Below are 21,372 nucleotides of genomic sequence, written 5' to 3' on the forward strand. Positions count from 1 at the left end.
AGCCTCACACGGTAGGCCACTGAACCTGCACTCCAAGTATTCTGTCTTAGTCCTACTCAATTTAAATCCTTTAGACTCCAACGTCTGTCTCCATCCCTCCAGCTTATCGTTAACTCCGTTGCGAGTCTCGTCAATCAGGACTATGTCATCCGCGAACAACATACACCAAGGCACCTCACCTTGTATTTGTCGTGTTAATTCATCCATCACCAGGGAGAATAGAAATGGGCTAAGAGCTGATCCCTGATGCAACCCCATCATAACAGGGAAGTGCTCTGAGTCTCCTCCCACCGTCCTTACCCTAGTCTTAGCTCCAAAGTCGTGACGCCTATCCGAGTGCTCCAAGTCTCCCAACACAATGTCTCTGTCCCCTCCTTCGTTCAAGAGTTCATGAAAGTATGACTGTCATCTCTGTCTAATGCGAGATTCCTGTACCAACACTTGGCCATCCTCGTCCTTGATGCACTTCACTTGATCCAAGTCGCGTGCCTTCCTCTCTCTCACCTTGGCGAGCTTAAATAGCTTCTTATCCCCACCTCTGTCCTCTAGTTCTGCATAAAGGCGTTCAAGGCTGCCGTTTTAGCCGCCGAAACTGCCAACCTCGCCTCCTTTCTCGTCATCTTATACTTTTCCCTGTTCGTCCGTTTCTCTTCATCATCCTTGCTATCTACCAACTTCACATATGCCTGCTTCTTTGCTTCTACCTTCCCTTAGATTTCTCCATTCCACCACCAATCCCCTCGGTGCCCACCACGGCGGCCTCGTGAGACCCCCAATACCTCTCTAGCTGCTTCCCTAATGCAACTGGCCGTCTGATCCCATATACTGCTCGCATCCCCCCTACTATCCCACGCTCTCATAGCCATCAACTTCTCCCCCATCTCTAGGGCACTAGACAGAGTCAAACTTCCCCACCTAATCCTCGGTCGGTCATCCACGACCCTCTTCTTCTTCTTCCTTCTTATCTCCAAATCCATCACCAATAGCTTATGTTGGTTTTACACCTCGGAAAATTGTCCGTTCATGCACAGTGAATTGACTGACAAAAGGCATGATGCATATGATGTTTTGATAAGTAAGGAATAATATTTAATGATTCTAAATGAGGTTTCAAAGATATTGGAGGTAGGAGACGAAAGTTGTTAAGGAAAGCAAGGTATATGTTGTGTATCGGGAAAGAATTTCGAGTATCGAATTAATGATGGCTTAATGAAATTTTGGAGAAGAGTTATAATGTCCCTTATATTAGTAATGAAGTGTTAAGTAAGTTTCAAGAAGGACCCATAAGCCAAATATGGGCATAAGCCATCCAAAAGGGCGAGTTAAGGAAAACGTTTTCGGATGATTTGGTTTGGAGGGGCCAAAACGCTATTATAAAGTTGGAATTTGGGAAAAACACCACAGTATTAAAGTTGTAGATAATTGAAATAGATGTCTAACCATAGGTCGTGGGTCGTGGGCCCCCACAGCATATCGGGATCAAAAGTTATGGCCATTCTACGACAGACTGTTACGGGCACCATCCGCGACACCATCCGCGAATCGCGGATGACCTGCGACTCGCGGACACGACCCGCGACAACGCCGTTCCATCGCAGATTGTGCCAGTGAGGTTCGGTCATCTGGCAAGCTCCGCGACACCACCTGCGACTCGCGAATCATGCTCGCGACTCGCGAATCATGCTCGCGACTCGTGAAGCGTGCCGCAGGTTGTGCCGATCCAGAATTTTCTGGAGCATTATATATATACCCAACTTCGTTTCTAACTCATTCTTTCACCATTTTTGGTCCTAAAACCCTCTAGAACCCTCTCAACATTTCATCCATAAGAAAAATCAAAGGGAATCAAGATTTACAACATCAAATTCATGAACCCAAGTGTGTGAAACTCAAGTAGGATTCATCTTCTTCAAGAAAATCCTAAGGAAGGTGAAGAAGGGTTTTGGTGATAAAGGGAGGATTCAACTCTAAGCTTGTTCCACCATCATCTAAGGTATGTTTCATGGTTTTATAGTGCTATTTAAGGTATTGTAAAGCTAAGATGCTTGGATTGTAGAAAAGCATGGAAAATGAGTTTTGGAAGGATGAGTAGTGTCACTATTGAATGGTAATTGAATGAAACCATAAACGTTGATATGTTGTGATCATGAGTATGTTATAAATGATGTTTAGACCATGAAATAAGTGTGATGAATGAGAAAAATGTGACGATAAGCTAAAACCACTAAAAGTGGAGAAATTGGAGGAAATTGGTGGATTTTGCTAAATGTATATAAATGATGATTGTTGATTTCTATATTGTGATTATGGTTGCGAATGTTTGGGAGCTGAAATAGAATATGGGAAACGTAGTAGCAACAAAGGAAATACTGCCCAATTTTCCCTAGAAATAGTAGCGCGTTCTTCTCGTCGATTGACTAACGATGGTGCGAATTCTCTCTTGAAGGTAGAGACGTTACGTCAAGGGAAACCAAGCGAACGATAGCATAGTTAACATCAAAGGTATGTGAGGCTAGTCCTTTCTTTCTATGGCATGAATCCGATGGTATGATTCTCTTTTCTCTACATGAATTCTCTCTATATATATATCCCAGAAAGTCAAAAAATCTATGATCATGAATAGTTATATGAGACAAGAGATATGTTATGAGTCCAATGATGATAAGCTTGAGTCTAAAGAATCTAGAGTTCATGTTATTACATTCCTATAACGCTAATGATGTCATATGTTGTATACACTCACCTCATACATTGTTTCCTCCGAGGTAAAGCAGAATACCATTAAGTTAAGTATGTCATGCATTGTATACACTCACCTTATGTATTGTCCCTTCAAGGTGAGGCATAACACTATTAAGTTACAGATGTCTGTTATGGCATACACTCACCTTATACACTACTTCCTTCATGGTGAGGCAGGATACATATAGATGTCCATAATGAAGTCGGGGGATCACGACCCTACGTCACCCCGACAAAGTATAGTTGTCCTTGAGTTCTTATGCATGTATATGATATGAAAATGTTTTCAGGGGAAGTGGGGAAAGGTGAGGCGCTATAGACGCATAGCCACCTGTACAGCTGGCATATCATGATTTCATCCCGGACGCGGGATGCCCGGACGCGGGATATATGGGTGATGGATCGGGCCGTACGTTCCTCGGCACTACTATACTATATTATTTATGGATCGGGCCGTACGTTCCACGACAATATATTTATATATGATGATATATGGATGGGGCCGTTCGTTCCGCGGCAATATATTTATATATGATGATATATGGATCGGGCCGTTCGTTCCGCGGCAATATATTTATATAATGATGATGTATGGACCGGGCTGCACGTTCCGCAGCAATATATGCAATAATGATGGATATGAAGTAAGGCAACATGTGCTATTTCTTTTATAAGTGACAGTTATATACAGTTGCTCCTTATTGATGCTTCTTTTATCTCATTGACGTATTTTCATTGTTATGCCTTACATACTCAGTACAATAATCGTACTGACGTCCGTTTTCCTTGGACGCTGTGTTCATGCCCACAGGTAGACAGGGAGACGACGCAGACTCATAGGAGCTAGCAGCTGATTTGAGAGCACTCCATTGTTCGGAGGTGCTTATGATTATCTTTTTGTATATATGTACTTTGGGCATGATGGGGTCTTGTCCCGTCCTTATGTTTAGCACTCCAGTAGAGGCTCGTAGATACGCAGTGTGGGTTAGATGGAGATGGTCTCACGAGATGCTATTTAGTATAAATGTTATTTTGATGGCCAAGAGGCATATATATAAGTATTTTATGTTTTATATGAAATATGATTTTCCTACGATCTGAGTATGAAAGTAATAAAAGAGCATGAAATGAGTATGATGAGACATAGAACGAGTGGTGCTCGGTGGTCAGCCCCGGGTACCCGTCGCGGCCCCTAGCTGGGTCGTGACAGTTGGGTCGTAAGATTCTCACTCGGTATGACCTTGCAGTCCTTACAGAGGCCTTTATCATCTTTTCTAAGAAGCAAAAAGTCTATTTGCGTCGCAGCCACTGAGCTACGAAAGATTACCAAGTGCTCCTCCTTCTTCGCAAAACTCGAGTTGGCTACCACCAATCCAAAAGCTTTTGCGAAATCCAGGAGTGAGACTCCTCCACCATTCCTGTCTCCGAAGCCAAATCCTCCATGCACCTTGTCATAACCCCTCGAAACAGACCCAATGTGCCTATTGAATTCTCCTCCTATGAATAACTTCTCAGTAGGCGGTATACTTACCACCACTTCGTCCAAGTCCTCCCAAAAGCGCCTTTTTACCTCCTCGTCCAAACCCACTTATGGCGCGTAGGCACTAATAATGTTCAAGGTGAACCCTCCAACGACTAACTTAATTGCCATCATCCTGTCATTGATCCTCCTAACCTCTACCACCTGATCTCTAAGCTCACTATCTACTAAGATCCCTACCCCATTCCTATACCTCGACTTGCTCGAGAACCAAAGCTTGTACTCGTCCACTTCCTTAGCTTTAGGTCCTACCCATTTAGTCTCTTGGACGCAAGCTATATTAATCCTCATCTTCTTAAGAATCTTAACTAACCCTATGGACTTTCCCGATAAAGTCCCAATATTCCAAGACCCTACTCTCAATCTAGAAGCTCCCTCAACCCCCTTAGCCCCCCCAACCCTGGCCCCCGATCCCAACCGAGAACATGACCCTAGTCTACCATCCCTCACCAAAGCCAGTAAAGCAAATATACGCTAGTAAAAGGTTAATCTAAGACAAACGAAGGATCAATACTAAAGCACAAGTTAGCAATAGTCTATAAGCAGTGAAATAGGTATTTAATTAGGCGGAGCAGGCAAAATTTATAAGGCTAAAAGACAGGAAATGGGCTATTGGAGGTACCAACTCCGAGTAAATAAAACTTGTTCACCACCGCGAAATCTCTGTTTGCCGCCGGAAATGCTGTTCTCTGCTGGAAAATACTGTTCACTGACCGGAATCACTGTTCACCGCCAGGAACTGCCGGAAAACTCGAGTACCTGTGCAGAAACTGCCCGGAAACCTACTGGTGGGGGATTTCCGGTCGCAGGGTAGAAGAGAAAGGAAAAGAGGAAAAAAACAAAAAAAAAAGAAGAAGGAAAGAAAAGAGAGAACAGAGGAGAGAAAGATCTGGTCGGCCAGAAGCGTATTACCAGTGGTGGTCGTTGTCGTCGCCGGTCGCCGGTGACCGTTTGGGGTGGCTTGGTTGGGGTGGGTGGGGTGGGGGTTGGAGGGGGAGCTGCACTTATCATTGGTGAGAGATGAGAGGAGAGAGAAAATCTCCACGACAATAGGCAAAAATTGTGCACAAATAATAATATATGCTAAATATTATCTTTCTAATAGTCAAATTTTCTTGCAGTGTAGCTCGAAATATAACTCAGCGGAGCCGACGAGGTATGAATTTTGCAATGATAAATCTTCAAATCGATCATCGTCATGTTGATTGTACATGATCGTTGGAGTGCTGGATATTACTTTTTCTTTTCACGTAATCCTTCCTCAAAGAGTAAAAAGATACTGAAATGAATAGATAACTTATATCCTTAGTGGTTTTCAAATAATCATGGTTATTAAATTATAGTAGCATTTTTTCTTCTCCTATCATGATTTTCTTGATGTTGGGTAGATTTCTAGGATGCTCCATATTTACCCAAAGACAATATAAACTTGTATCATAGATTAATCTGCCGTGTTCGAGGAGATGAGTCTTTTTGAGGAGATGGAGGAAGTCGGAAAAAAAAAATTGGCTTAAAAGTTAAACACAATGGAAGATTACTTAATTGTTTTCAACCTATTAAACTTCTAAAGTTTTCCTTTTTGTTTTGGTTTGATATCAGAAAGCGGTGGAGCAAGATGCAATAGTAACAGCGAGGAAATCCTATTCGGCTCATGAGTGCCAAGTGTAATGATACCAAAATGTGATGTTTATAGTTTATACCATGTGTTTGAACAATTCATTGTTCTGAACTACTTTTTCCCTCTATTTTTTTTTCCCCCTTTTACCCTCCTCTGTCATCTGTCAACTTCAAGATTATTTGCACGATTTTTGATTAGTCGTCCATTATTACTCCTGTTAGTATATGATTTCCTTCTTATCATGTTGCAACTAATTTTGGGTTGCACATGTCCAAAAATTAGTATTTATATATGTTCGAATATGTATTTGTCTTTAAATTAAAGTATTCCCTCTGTCTCAATTTGTATGATGTAGTTCGCTTTTCGAGAGTTAAAACGCTTTTCGAGAGTCAAACTTCTTTATTTTGATTGTGAATTGTGACATATAATTATTAAGTTTTTTGAAAAATAATTTACATAGTTAGAAACTACATTAAAAGTATTATAAATTACAGTAATTAATAATTTAAAATATTGAAAGTTAAGTGTGCAAGATTTTCAAACATCAAATTACAAGTTGTTACTTTTATGTATGTTTTGATTTATATTTTATAGCTCAAAGAAGTTCAGAAATATATGAAGCATTTAAAAATTTCACATTTGCAACACAAAATTTAGTTTAAGTGTTCTGGGATAAAGGCGCAACGCACATTCCCTGAGACTAGGGGTGTTCATGGTTCGGTTTGGGTCGGTTATTGATTAAAATCATAACCAAACCAATTTAGTCGGTTTTTAAATGTCTAAAATCATAACCAAACCAAATAAAATAATAACCACCGGTTTGGTTATTGTCGGTTTGGTTGGATTTTTCGGTTTATGACTAGCAACCATGAGACTTATCAGTAAACATTAAAAAGTTGAAAAAAACATGTCTTTTTTTTTTGTTCAAACGATATCTTTTATTTATAGTTTAAGGTGGAACATACATCATAGAAACATTTTCACTATTAGTGATAGTGTCGTACTCAAGTTACCCAAAGTTGCTAACTATTACATATAAAGCTAAAAACTAACTAAGTAGTGACTGCACCATTTTTGTCATCTTAATATACGTACCTGGAAATAAAGTAGAGCATAGGAGCTTTTAGTTGTTGTTACAAACATACATATTAATTAAACATAAAGACTACTTAAAATAAAAATAAAAATATATGAAATAAAAAAACTTTGTGTAATGATCCCAAACTTTGGGGCAGTACTTGCATTGTGCCTCAATTCTCCCATTTTATTAAAAAAAACTTTCTGTAATGATTCCAAACTTCAGATGTTTTTCTATCATTATCCCCAAGGCTAGGGTCTCGACTACAAGGAGTTGTTCTTTTCTGCTTTTTAGGACGATTATCCACGGAACAAGTATTAGGACATTACCATGTGCTTGAGTTGCAACAAATGCTAATATTACCAAAGTATCTTCTATAGTAACCTCCAAATCTACAACCTCTGTCCTTTTCATATGAAAAATATTAGAAGTTTAGGACCCATTCAGACAAGAAAAAAAGAAAGGTATAAATTCGAAAAAAGAAGAAGAAACAACCTAAAATCAAATGGCTGACAAAGAAAGGCTAAAAATTTAAGTTAAAGACATTAGACTTTAACGTGAGCTTCTGTTAGTAGGTTTACACTTAACACTTAAAGAGTTAAAAGACTTAAAGACATAGGCTTGAACATATTCTTAAAAAAACGGGCCTCAAACAATCATGTGAAATAAGTAGACCAGAAATCAAATTAATGATTAAAAGGTATAAAATATTTATAATTATTTGTGAAAAACTAATATTATACATATAAATAATTATAAAATTTATGTATATAATTCATCGGTTTGGTTCGGTTATTTTTTAATATAACCATAACCAAACCAAATATTATCGGTTTTTAAAATTTAAAACCAAATCAAACCAAACCAAACTAAATGTCGGTTTTTTTATTCGATTTGGTTTTGGTTTTAACCAAAACCGTGAACAGCCCTACCTGAGACTAGTTTCTGAAAAAGCGGTGTTACTGATCAGAAGAGAAGACTTAATTTTATTTTTCAAAGCTCAAGAGAGGAAGTTCTGTGTTTATAGAGATACTAGTGGCATTTTGCCCGTGTTAAGCCGGGCCCAAAACTAAGATTAAAAGTTACATTTGTAATTACTTATAATTATTTTTTTCGCTTTTTTTATATTAAGTTATTGAAAAATTAGTTCGACAGTCTTTGCAAACTTTTAAAAACAAAAGACTTAATATTTAAATTGAACAAAAGTAATTAAAAATTGAACATAGATTTCTTTTGTCCTTACTTTAGACTTTCTTTTTAACTTCAAACATTTACATGACATAAAGTCTCTTATTTTTTGTTATTTGTTGAGTTTTATTTAAATTTTAGATTTTGATAATTTCTTAAAATCCAACTTAGTTATAGCATATGTGTGATTAACAACATCCATTATGAACTATAACATTTTCTTCCAAAAAGAAGAAAAATAATTTGATTCTAGAGACATCAGTTATATGCTAAATTTATTCTCTATTGAGATTTTGATGAGTTTACTTATAAAACAAAGATAACGTTTAAATAAAATTTTATACTTTACAATATTTGTAGATGTCAATTCATTTAAATTATACAAAGTATGTTAAAAATATGAAGAGAACTAATTCTTTTTCTCAATATAATTAAACTTTTCTTTTACTTCCTAAAATTATGTAATGAGAAAATGACATTTTTTTCCTTTTGTTAGTTTAAGTGGAACATTATTTTATAAGATGTATATTTTGATCATTTTCTCAAACACAAATGAAGCTTCAGTGCTGCATGATTCATTTAACCATGTTTCACTATGCTACCAAACACTGCCTAACATTTTTTTACAACCAAACCCCCCCCCCACCCCCACCCCCCCCCCCACCCCAAAAAAAAAGATACTCAAAATAACAAAAAAACTTACTCCCTTTTATCATTAGTTGTTTGACATTACTACTACTTGAAAAACTAAAAAAAAAAATTCATTAACTACATATTTTCAAAGATGTTCTCAACATTTTTAACTACTCCATCAAGTTTGGATTATAGTTTCTTTTTATGTAATTTTTAAATTGTAAATTTATATTAAGAAATATATTTATGAATTCATACCGCGTAGTCAGAGGTGGGGGGGGGGGGGGGGGGAGGGTCAAGGGGGTTCATCCGAACCTCTTTCGGCGAAACATTACACTGTTTATATAAGGTTAAAATTATTTTTATGTATATATATTAGACGTTGAACACCCCTTTGGCTTCTATGTGTGTTTACGTTTTCATATTTAAATCCCCTTAGTGAAAATTCGAGTTTCGCCACTGCGCGTAGTATGCCTAACACTATTTTTTGTAGATGAATGGAGTATAAGCTACAACATACATTGTTCATTATGTTATCATTTTAGAAACTATGTAATATTTAAGTACGCATGCATTTTAAAAAATAAAATATTACTATAATATACCAAATAATATCCGAAAAAAGTTAATTTTGTTAAACATGAACGATATAGTTAATCAACGTACAAACCAACACAACACGGTGATGCAAAGATTCAAATTTCAATATTGTTAACAAATAATTTAGATAAAAATAAACAAATTAGGTAACAATATCTAATTCAAGCGAAGATCAATTTTATCTGTTAAAATTTTAAAGTTTTTTATTGGACAATTAATTTCAATTCTTGTGTGCAATACATGTTTAAATTAAGGTACCTGCAAATGTGGTGCATTTTCCCATTCAGGTTACACGTACTGACCTTTTTTTTTAATTGACATCATCACAGTTCACAATTTCTTATAAGCGTTTAAAGAGGAGCTTGAAATTTTCTAAATTTATCAAAATTGAGTGTGACACGCTAAGTAATAAAGAAATATAGTAGGAGTAAAAATGTGGCATATGAAAAAGTTAAAGTACACGTAACATCATCTTCAAAAAAAGTTAATAAGGAATTTTATGAAAGTGCTTAATCTTTATATAACACCTTATAGTAGATGAAGTAATAAAAAACAAAAATGGAGGCAAATTTGGAAGAAGGAACCTCTTAGTTGGTAAGGCTTAGTTGTAATGTAACTAAAGTCCCCAACTAAGTACTACAAAAAAGTTAGATTGACTCTTATATAGGGGGCAAATTTGGAAGGTGGTAAGGCTTAGTTATAATGTAACTAAAATCTCAATTAAGTACTACAAAAAAGTTGGATGGACTTTTATATAATATAGTAATAGTGAAGTTAGGCATTCATGGTTATTAGCCACCTTGTACTGTCCATTATGGGCAATGGGAACCAGGTGGAACATAAAGACTAGCTCATAGATTTTGTGACCTTGTAAATAAATGAACATCTGCGTTCTGTTTTGACTTCCTTTGGATTGTTTAATGATGTTCTTACTGAATCTCTTTCTAGTGACAGACAGGTATACGAATAGTCATAGTTATATGTTGCTTAAACTATACTCTCCCCGGATAAAAAAAAAGAGTTCACTTAGCCATTTATACACTCCTTAAGAAAATATTAACTCCTAGACAAAAGTAGGTAATTTGACTAAATTAACGCTAATTAAATAGGCATTGAGATTTGATCATATAACACTTAATAGCGCAAATATGAAAAAATAATGTTAATTCTTTCTTGATTTGTTAAGTAGAATCTTTTTTTATCTAAGAAAAAAAGGCTAAGTGGACGCTTTTTTTTATCGGAAGGGAGTATCAATTAAAATCCAAAACTTGGCCCATTTTCGATGTTTTCACACTCTTGTTGGGGCAGTGAATATCTATTTACGCGTTGTGTAAAAAGTCTACTCTTTTTTCCTCTTTTTTAAGAAAGAAAAGTCTCTTGAGTAATGAACACCATAACAAGAGAAAAAACTGTTAATCGTCCCACATTCATTGGAGGTATGTGTTGTTATCTCTCAATATGCAGAGGCGAATCCAAGATTTCAAGAGGATGAGTTCACCATTGCTTTTAAGATAAGATATAAAATTTCGCAGTGACATCAATTTGATGAGCAAAAGATAATTAATTACATATTTTTATGAAGTAAGTTGTTTTTAATCGTTGCAGCTTAGCGCCATGTTTTTTTTATTTCTTTTCCCTTTTGGGACTTGGTAAATTAGAAATATAGGGGGGAAAATCATCTAATATAATATAATAAAGAAACACGTTTTTTACTTTTGGGTAATTAGAATTATAGAAGAAATGATTTAGAATAATATAAAAAGGAAGGTTAAAAGGCTGCTTTAAAAAATAAAAACAACAAACAAAAACGTGCAGGAGCTGGGGTTTGATTCCAAGACCTTGAGGATATAAACATAGCCCCTAACCAATGCTCCACTCATCCTGGTTTGACCATGTATTCTTTTAGTTAATATTAGATATATTTTCAGAATTATACATATAATATATCGAGTTTAGTCGAGTGACCATGTGTTCCCGTGACCCAAATTATATACATAAATTCACCCCTATGTATATGACTTCGGATCCTCACATCATGAGCTAGCTTTTAGAGTTGAGTTACATCTAAAGTCTTTTATTTTCTTTATGATGTATAAGAGTCACTCACACCTAATACCAATGTTGGATTCCCATGTTATGTTATCACCGTTCCAATATTCAGCTCTAGGATTACGGGGGCGTTAAAGTTCCACATTGGTCGGAGGTGTGAGTTACCGTCTTTTTAAATATAAATAATTACCACAATGAGCCAGCTTTTAGAATTGGAAAGTCGCCTAACAATTACCACAATGAGCTAGTTTTATGCAGCTCTTCTGCCTTAGCAAATCTACGCTACATAACCTGAAAGTCTTAATATCAAAAACAGAAAAGACTAAAGGAGGAATTCAGAGCAGGAAATGAAGAAAGAAACTGTATCTTCCTGTCAATCAAGTAACAAGGACTCTGATAAATGTAATGTGTTGAACATACCTCTGAGTTTTGGCTTTGTTATTGTTATGCCTAAGGTGAACCTTTTTGGCCTTTATGATGCGATGATGTAATGCTGAGCTATGTTGTTCAAACTCTTCAAAAATGTTGTTGGTTGTGTGTTGGATCCTTCAAAAGTAGTGTATTTTCAAAGAATATTAACACAGATCCGACAACATATTGGAGAGTCCGAGCAACGTAGATACTGACATAGTATGGCTATCTGGTTTGTATTCCCTTACTACACATCTCATTCACACGGCCTTTAGCCATCTCTATTTCAAAGTGAGAAAATGACTGGTGCACTACCTTCCAAATTTTAAGGTTCATCCGTTAAATGCAATAATTTTAGTGACCTTACCTTTATCCTTGTTAAGAAACTTCTCTTCTCTATATGCACTCTTTGTCACTATTTGCGAGGCGTTTTTTAAAAGGGAATTTTACATAAATGACTACAATTTAGGGTTTTAAAATTGGAGATAGCTACATTTTTAATATTTACATGGTGTAGCTATTTTATTTTTTCGCTGTATTCGTTTTTTTTTTTTTTTTTTCTGCTGTATTCATGAATATAGTGAATTTTTTTATTTTTTTTCACTGTATTCATGAAATGACTATCTGTATTCATAAACGGACTCGTTGTATTCATGAATACAGCGAGTAAAACTGAATACATAAAAACATAGATACATCAAAAATTAACAAATACACTCTGAAAAAAATGAATACAATCTAAAAATATAACAAAAAAAAAACTCAAAAAAGTGAATACAATCATCGTATTCGTGAATACAACAACACTAACCACTAATTCAGACCAAATCTACTGACGATTTCCGGCCAGACATACCCGAAATTTCGCAACTACAATAACAAAACAAGTGGGCCTCCTCAGAGCTGACAGAGATTCCTTCGTTTTTATTCTCAACGTGGAAATTGGAACCCGCTGTTTTAAGTTTGTCAAGGTAAAGTTAAATCTGTGCTTCACATCTGTTGCTTGTTTTTGAATGGGAAAAATAGGAATTTCACTATTAAACAGGAGTGCATGCACGTAAAAGAAAGTGTAACTACTATAGATGCGCCAGAATCCACCACCGGTAGCTCTCCGCCGCCGTTGGTGGTACATTGAATACAATTTTTTTATGGTTTCAAATGCAGATCTGGTTAATAGCTACATAAATCTGATTATTTTTTGTGGTTTCAAAAGCTCTTATGGTGGCATTTTCGGCCAGATCTAACGGTTTTTGGAGTGGTTGTGGCGGCAGCTTTGGTGGCCGGAGCTCCGGCGGCTGAGCAGAAAAAGCAATTAAGAAAAAAAAAATATAAATTATAAAAATAAAGTATTCTGCTTTAAATATTTATGTAGTTATTAATTGTATTTAACATATTATTTGTAGCTATAGAATGTAATTAATCTAAACTATAATTATTAAATATAAATATGTACTAATAGTTAGTTATGCCATATTCCTTTTTAAAACTTGAATCGCAAGTCCCAAAAGGTATGCGTATGACATTTTTCAGGTACCCTTAAGACTTCAATTTTGAGCAATTAATATTATTCCAGAACGTGACATTTTACAACTCAGAAAAGATATTATATTTTATCAAGAAAATTAAACAAAAAGAGTGAACTTTATTCATATATTGTATATAACATTCGAGCAGTACATAGTATATGACTAAGGTCATCATTATAATCAACACAAACATCCCAGCACCTACTCATCACACGACGTAAATTCGTCCGACCTACTAATAGCTATATAGGAAATATACGAGTAATTGCCTAGAAAGGCAATAATATATATGTTGGAAAATATATTGCATAGTAATATTTAAATTGCTTAAGAAACTTGAATGTCAGTCTCAATGGTTTCTCCAACAGTCCATTCAGCTGGAATTACAGCTCTCTCTGACTGCACCCATTTGGTCTCAGCGGCAGCACTGACTAAGAACCTCACTTGAAGGTCTCCATTTGGTGGATTTGACAAATCCCAAACTGCACCATATGCCCGTCTCATTGATATCCATGAACTTGTTTCCTCCTACATTATTACAAAAACAAATATTAAAATTTCACAAGTGTTTATTCAACTAATATATTATTGTACTAAAGTCATAAAATTAACTTTTTTAATAGAAAAATAACTCAATATACTAGTTATATATATCCACCAGGGGTGTTAAATGGATTGGTTGGATTGAATTTGAATTGATCAAAATGGACGGAATTAATAAACATAGGACAAAATAAAAAAAAATAGTCATTTTCCAGATTTGTAATTGAAAAATACAAACAAATACTCCCTCCGTTTCATAATAAGTGATTCTTTCAGCTCATGCACACCCCTTAAGAAATTGCTCACTCATAAAAAATTAGGAGTGTTTTTTACTAACTTACCCCTAATCAAATTGTTCTTACAGAAATAAATACCTAGAAAAAGAAAAAGTAGTTAATGAATCTTGATTATCTAAATAACGACAGTTTTGGAAGAATCTGCCAAAAATATTTTTGAAATCCTAAAGCACCACTTATTTTGAAAAAAATTGCAAAGTCTCAAAAACCACTTATTATGGAATGGAGTATAGAAGTCTTTAAAAAGTAGCCAGTTTTTTTAATCCATGATACTGTCATAAATTTTTCACTTGTTTTAAGTTCGAAATTCATGACACTATCATGGTGTCCCCGCATCAAAAGTGTATACTTTTCAAGAATTTTTCGAAAAATGGCTAGACCAAGCAATTTTTACATATATAGACGAGTCATTAACCTGTCTAAAGGTTACTTGACCTCAGTTGAGCTATGTCAAGATGGGTTAAATAATGTGTCACACTCCAACCCAGTTAACTCTACCAAGTTTTATTTTTGCACCATTTTGTAACGGCAAGGGTATATATACACCATTTTTTTAACGGGGGGGTATATCGACTCTCAATCGCAAAGTTGAGGAGTATATTTGCACCTTTGTCCTTCTTTCTTTGTTTTCTTATAATTTGTGTAATAACAAAGCAAAATTGATAAAACCTTTTTTTCTTTGTTATGGCTACATGTAACATATGAAATACAAAAAAAAAAAAAAAAAAAAAAAAAAAATTGATAAAGTTTCTCATGAGTCAGTTTAGGCTACGTTAGCTCAAATCTTACCAACTTTTAAATTGACTGAATTAAGTAAAATAAAATAGGTTGAGTGAATAAGTTGGAGGACCATTAATTCACCCAAACCGAATCATACTTTCATGAGCTAATTTTGCTATTATTATATATCAAAGAAAATAAAATTGCCGGAAAATTGCTAAATAAGGATGCACACAAACCTCGTAGACTTCGAGTGCAAGGATGTCACTAGCACCACCCTGGTTCATAACAACTAGTAAAAGGTAATCAGGATACTTGCTATGTTCATGGATCTTAACCATGATGTTGGATCCATATCTGCAAGAAACTCTTCTGTATTCTACATCAACTGTGCCTTTTGCAAAAAGAACCTGAGCCGTGCTTGATTGTTTGGCCAATCTTGCAAATGCTCTGTAGCTTAGAATAAAGTCTGTTCCATGCGATTCTCCATGGTCAGTAGCCAATACTTTTATTCCCTCTTGGGAACATAGTCCCCTATTTCTGCACCTTACCTTAAAAATCCATCCACAAAAAATGAAGAGCTATTAACATTTTGTGCACATGTGAGATCATCACAAATTTCCTGAAATGAGACTTTTACATGGGTAATCACCCGCTTATACCCATTTATAAAAATTCACCCATTAAAAACAGTACATACTACATTAAAATATATAATATATGAATTATATATTCTTGAAGGTATACAACATACGCACGTGCGAAATATTTTTCCTTTGTGCACGAATTGTAATATTTTTTTAAAATGGGGGTTTTGGTTAATTATTTCCCTGATTTAATGTGACGTAACTAATTTTGTGATCGTGTTATTATAGTGTGAAAAGTTCAATTAGTTTAATGTGATAAAAGATACTTTTATGACAGTGGAGTTCATTTATTTTGTAAACATATTAATTTTATGACTTGTTACGGTAGGTAAAATTTAGTAATTATACGCAAAATATTGGTACCTGGTAGCATCCACCACAGCTAGCAGCATTCTTGAATAGACGCCTAGAGACTGCACAAACTTCTCCATTGTTCACAGTTCGTCCATATTCTTCATACCCACAAGCTCCACCTGAATCAAATGTATACGATTAAATGTAACAGATATGGTATTTATGAGTTTGTGGAATTTAAGTCATTTTATGAAAATTGTTTTTCTGGATAATGTTTTCCAGTTTTTGGATGGTGAACATAAAAAAGATTTCATAAAAAAAAATTAATTTAAGATTGATAATAATGTTAGGAAATCAGGTAGTGTTCAGATGGAAAATTTTTGGTATTCAATAGTGTATAAGTGTTGGTTAGAGCAATGATATAAAGCTAAAAGTTGAGATAGTCGTAAAGAAAATCGACTTATTTTCTTGATTCTTCGTGAAAGATATTTTCCTTGGAATAAATTTTCTAACGACCAAATATCATAGAATGTCTTAATTTGACTATTGACAAGAACGCAAATTATTCTCAGTGCTCAAATGGAATATAGTATGTTGTGTACCATGGAAAGTAGAAATGGGTCAATTGAATCCTTATCTATTTGAATAGAAGAAAATGTCCGTATAATGATTTCCTATATGTTATTTTTAAATGTGTAAAAATAACATTTGTTTAATAAAAAAAACGTAAAATTAAAACAAATTTATAAAGAATTAAGAAAACCAATTGACGCAGCATGAACATACTTGGATTGCCCATGCCATCCTCTGTGTTATAAAAGGCTGCTTTTGATACATAAGTTTGGCTATAGCACAGAGCAGGCAAGATCAACATTAGGCACAGTTGCAGAGTACAATGTTTAAGAGAGTTTTCCATCTTTGGGAATTAAAAGGAGTAAGGAAGAGAACAAGTGGATTAAAAAGAAATTAAGGACTTAATGTGGGTTGAGAAAGCTCCAAAGATGAAATGCCATATATTTATAGTATAGCTAAAGAGGGTCAGAAGAGGTTCATTTCTTTGCCACATATATCTTCCCACTATGGCCAGTGGAAACCAAGTGGAGATTAAGTAGTAGCCTTTTTTTTTTAAAATAAAATAAATGTAGAAATGAGTTATTTGTATCCTTGATGATTGAATTTGCATGATTGTAATACTACCACTAGAAGAGATAAATATGACAATTATGTCTTACTTAAATTTTGTTTGGTAGTTACTAAGACGCGCCTATTGTTTCCATTTTTGTTTACAGGTGGACTAGAGAGTTTCTGGAAAGCCATGTAATTTATTAAAATCAAGAGAACCTTATAGAACGTCTTGCAACATAACATTAGAGTTCTTAATTAATGATAAGTCTTACAGGTAGCACAATGATGGCATAGGTAGCAAATAATTAAATTCTTTTGAGAATTAGGAACTAGAAAATATGCTACAACCAAACCTTTTCTATAATTAACAGCTATTTTCTATAATAATATTTCACTGTAACGGTCTAGTTTTCTTTGGTACCGATTCTCATGTTATATGTTATATTATATGTTCTCTATAATAGCATTTCACTATAACAACAAAAAAATATTCTGATAAATGATGCCGTTATTGAGAGGTTTCATTGTAGCAAATTTGATCCATTGTGAATTTTCTAGCTGTTGTAATGCTCAATTGGTTTGATATATAACGATAAACCTTCCCTTTTTACGATATGGATTCAAAGTTTAATATTTATTGAATATAGTGACGTTTACATAATTATTTATGCTCTGGGTCGAAAACATCTAAGTTCAATTCACGTTAGGGTTGTCCTGATGGAAATTGGAAGCAGTTACTAATTCATGATTTGGCATGTACAGAATGAAAACTTCATTCTTGATTCTACGAGAATTTTTATGAAAGACTTTCATTTGCTTCTCTTCGATGAAAGTTTAATTTTCCCAGAATGTATCCTAATTTTTGGCCTAATTCTTCTTCTGATGATCAATTCAACCTCTGATAAAAAAGATATACCTTGGTTATATTTCATCTCTTCAACAAGTTTAGTAATGAGCATTCATACCTTATTCTTATTTGACCATAATTGTGTTTTACTTGTAACACTCCGTAAATTCGAGTTAGGCATGAATTAAATGAGTGTTAACGTAACATTTTATCCATATGAAGTCTCATAGGTATGAGTTTGGGTGGAAATAGTTGGTTTGGAATCAAGACGAATAGTGAGATGCTTAAGATTCGATAGAATCGGCTAAGTTTTCGATACGTCTGACTTCCATCTCGATTTCGTGTAAATACTTTGAGAATTTGAGAAAACTCAAAACATGAAAGTTGCAGCCCTTTGAAATATATTTCCAACGGTATATTGTGGAGCCCAAATAAACCTATGAGTAAAAAGCTATGACCGTTTTACTAACCTGATTTCGCAGGTGGTCGATCCGCGTTTCACAGGATTGAACATCAAAAATCATGCCCCTCTGACACGTCATGCATCAGGACTGCATTTCACGGGTTAAATGTGCGCTTCACAGGATGCGTCACGTGCCTTGCTCGTCTATAAAAACCCCCAGAACGTGAAATTTTCTTAAACCTTCATTCTACTTCATCTTTGGCCGACTTTTTGAAGAAAAAATACCCTAGAACTTCCCCAAACCTTCTAAGGTGAATTCTTCCTCAAACCCCAAGTATTATTCCATCATATTAGCAAGGATTAACACCCATATACAGATTGTTAACAAGATTCTACTCTACAATCCTAAGGTTCTCAAGAAAAACCTTCTCAAGGATTCAAGTTAATATTTTTGGGATTTTTCGCCAAAAGCTTTGGAGCGATTAAGGTATGTAAGACTTTCCTATTTCCAATCAATTATAGATTTGAGTTGGTGATTATGGACTCTATGTTCTTGAGAGATAAGTTAATGGGTTAGATAGTAAGAAACGTATGAACTATTGTATGGTTTGGATTTTTGACTTAGGGTTATTGTAATCATATGAGTGATGAAGAGTGATATTAATTGTATCTATTTGAGATTGTAGAATCACCTAGAAACAAGAGATTGGGTAATTGAGCGAAGAAACACCATTAATGGAGATTGTGGAGCTTCATGCCCACCAAGTGTTTGATAAAATACTTAGATGACCAAATCATGGATATTATTGCTAATATAGAATCCTTTTGACTTGTATTGCTATAGATTAAAGTTGAAAGGGTTGACAAACATTGTATTACGCTCAAAGACTGGAATTAAGGTATGTGAGGCTAACTCTCTATCTTTGGGAATGTTAATGATTCTCCCTACGCCACGTTATTTTACAACGTTACTAATTGCCTCAAAAATATAGTTAAGCTTAGTTCCTTGAATAGTTGCAAAACTTCTATTCTCTAGTTTCGTAATTCGTTCGTGACTTTCATTCCAAACGTTGTGAGCTCAGTACGTAATCGATATAGACTTGTGTTTGATACCCATGAGTCTTATTCTAGAATACTCAGCATGTTTATAAATAGTTAAAGCTTCAGTTCTCATAATCCGTTCATGAATACAAGTATGAGTGAATAAGTGCCCAGTATGTCGGTGTTCTATCTTTCAGCATGATTCTCAGTTCTTTTATGTAAATTGTTTAATGATGAACACCTGTGTTATTGGGTCTAAGGCCGCAGTTATGTATACATATACTTGGGCTCGAGGCCGCAGTTTGTGCACATATATATTGGGCCTGAGGCCGCAAATTATTTACTAAGATAAACAGGTGGTTCCTTATTTAGAACAGGGAGTATTCATATCTTTACTTCCTTATTTCAGTTCAGTTATCAGTTTTCTGTTTCAGTATTTACAGTTCTTTCTTTCGATTACTTTACATACCAGTGCAATTCAAATGTACTGACGTCCCTTTTTATTGTCCAGGGGCCTGCATTTAACGATGCAGGTAACAATTTACAGGTTGACGATTTAGAGCGCTAGGATTATCATACCAGCTATTTGTTGAGCCCCAGTTCCCTCGGGGCGTTATCACACTTTACAGTCTTTTCAGTATTTCTAGTTAGTTAGGTATGCCGGGGGCCTTGTCCTGGTAAACAGTCAGATTTATTATTCTTAGAGGCTTCATAGACTATAGATGCAGTCAGTCAGGTGTTTAGCAGGCCTTTTTTGTGTTGGCCTTGTCGACTACTTATTCAGACTTTCGGGCTTATTCAGTATTTCCGCATTTATGATAATCAGACAGACTTTTAGTAGATCAGCATGTGTTAGTATTATATTCGTATTTAGTGTGTTTTGATGTCACATGTTGATTCAGCCAGCCAGTTGGTTCGGTCGGTCACATGCAGTCAGGCACCGAGTGTCGTGTTACGCCCAGGTCATGGTTCGGGACGTGACATTACTTCAAAAGGAATTTCTTGGTAGAAAAAGTATTCTTTGTGAAAAATGATTCTACCATATTTATTCATTTTCTTGTAGGAGAAGATTTAGACTTCTATAAATAGAAGATTTGTTCTTCTCATTCACAAAACAAAATCATCTACAATGTAGTCATTAAAAGAGTTTCGTTTAGAGGGAGATTATTCTCTTAATAGTTTTTATGCTTTTATATTAGTTTTTCATATGTAGATCAATTGATCAAATAATATTAGAATATTATGCCTTTTTTATTATGTTTTTTTTTTGTTGTCTGATTTATCGTTGTTCAAGGTTTGCAATTGTTAGCTTCCGCATGACTCCCTTATTATTTCAATCCCAACAAGTGGCATTAACGCCTTCATTGATCTTTATGGGTCTGTGAAAAAGAATACTTTCAACCACTTTTAACCCATAACTATTTTCAAACTATTTTAACCTGTGCTTATTTTTAACGCTCAGGGCTATTTTCAACCAATTTCAACTCGTGCTTATTTAGCTCAGGGCAATTTTCATCTAATTTTAACCTGTGGTTATTTTTAACGCTCAGGGCTATTTTCAACCATTTTTCAATCCATATATATTACTTTTTAACCTTTTTTTTCAATCATGACAAGCAATAGTCTCTCTTTGAATGTCTCACAAACCTTCACAGGTGAAAACTATCATATTTGGTTAGTGAAGAAGAAGTTAAGAAATTTTACAATGTGTAAGAATAATTCTCTTCCGTTTGAAAATAAAAGTTACACAATTATTTTCAATCGACGGAATAGAAAAATTCACGAAATACTTGAAGCATGTGATGAAAAAAATCAAGAAAATTGAGTTCAAGAAGAAGAAGAAAGACTCATATTATCGATTTGTGCAAGTTAAAAAAAATACTCAAAAGGAAATCCACAAGCACAAATTGCTAGAGTTGAATTAAGGAGGAACAACTTTTCTATCACAACCCAACCATAGATTGGAATAAACTTTTAAAGGATGCAGTTCTTTCAGTCAGTATAGCTTATTTCGGAATATTTATAGCATTCTTTTTATATAAACCCATTTATTCTTCTTTAATAAAATTTG

The 21,372-nt window shown here is 34.8% G+C and overlaps 1 protein-coding gene across 1 annotated transcript; it reads right to left on the reverse strand.

Moving 5' to 3' along the window:
• Positions 1–13,481: 13,481 nt before the first annotated feature.
• Positions 13,482–16,847, reverse strand: LOC132638187 (expansin-like B1). The gene is made up of 4 exons (XM_060355156.1): positions 16,672–16,847; positions 15,955–16,064; positions 15,184–15,495; positions 13,482–13,913 (listed from the first exon to the last, which is right to left on the reverse strand). The coding sequence occupies exons 1-4, from the start codon at positions 16,799–16,801 to the stop codon at positions 13,713–13,715; spliced, it is 753 nt and encodes a 250-aa protein (XP_060211139.1). The 5' UTR covers positions 16,802–16,847; the 3' UTR covers positions 13,482–13,712.
• Between the last annotated feature and the right edge of the window lie 4,525 nt (positions 16,848–21,372).

Source organism: Lycium barbarum, chromosome 4 (assembly GCF_019175385.1).
Source record: "Lycium barbarum isolate Lr01 chromosome 4, ASM1917538v2, whole genome shotgun sequence".
In the NCBI taxonomy this organism is placed as follows: Eukaryota; Viridiplantae; Streptophyta; class Magnoliopsida; order Solanales; family Solanaceae; genus Lycium; species Lycium barbarum.

What these genes read in the sequence shown, in the direction of transcription:
- LOC132638187 (XM_060355156.1), bottom strand. Translation starts at nt 16,801, where the DNA reads ATGGAAAACTCTCTTAAACATTGTACTCTGCAACTGTGCCTAATGTTG. An exon ending in GCTGTGGTGGATGCTACCAG is followed by an intron (nt 15,496 to 15,954) that starts GTACCAATATTT and finishes TGGATTTTTAAG; the next exon opens with GTAAGGTGCAGAAATAGGGG. An exon ending in TTGCACTCGAAGTCTACGAG is followed by an intron (nt 13,914 to 15,183) that starts GTTTGTGTGCAT and finishes GTAATAATGTAG; the next exon opens with GAGGAAACAAGTTCATGGAT.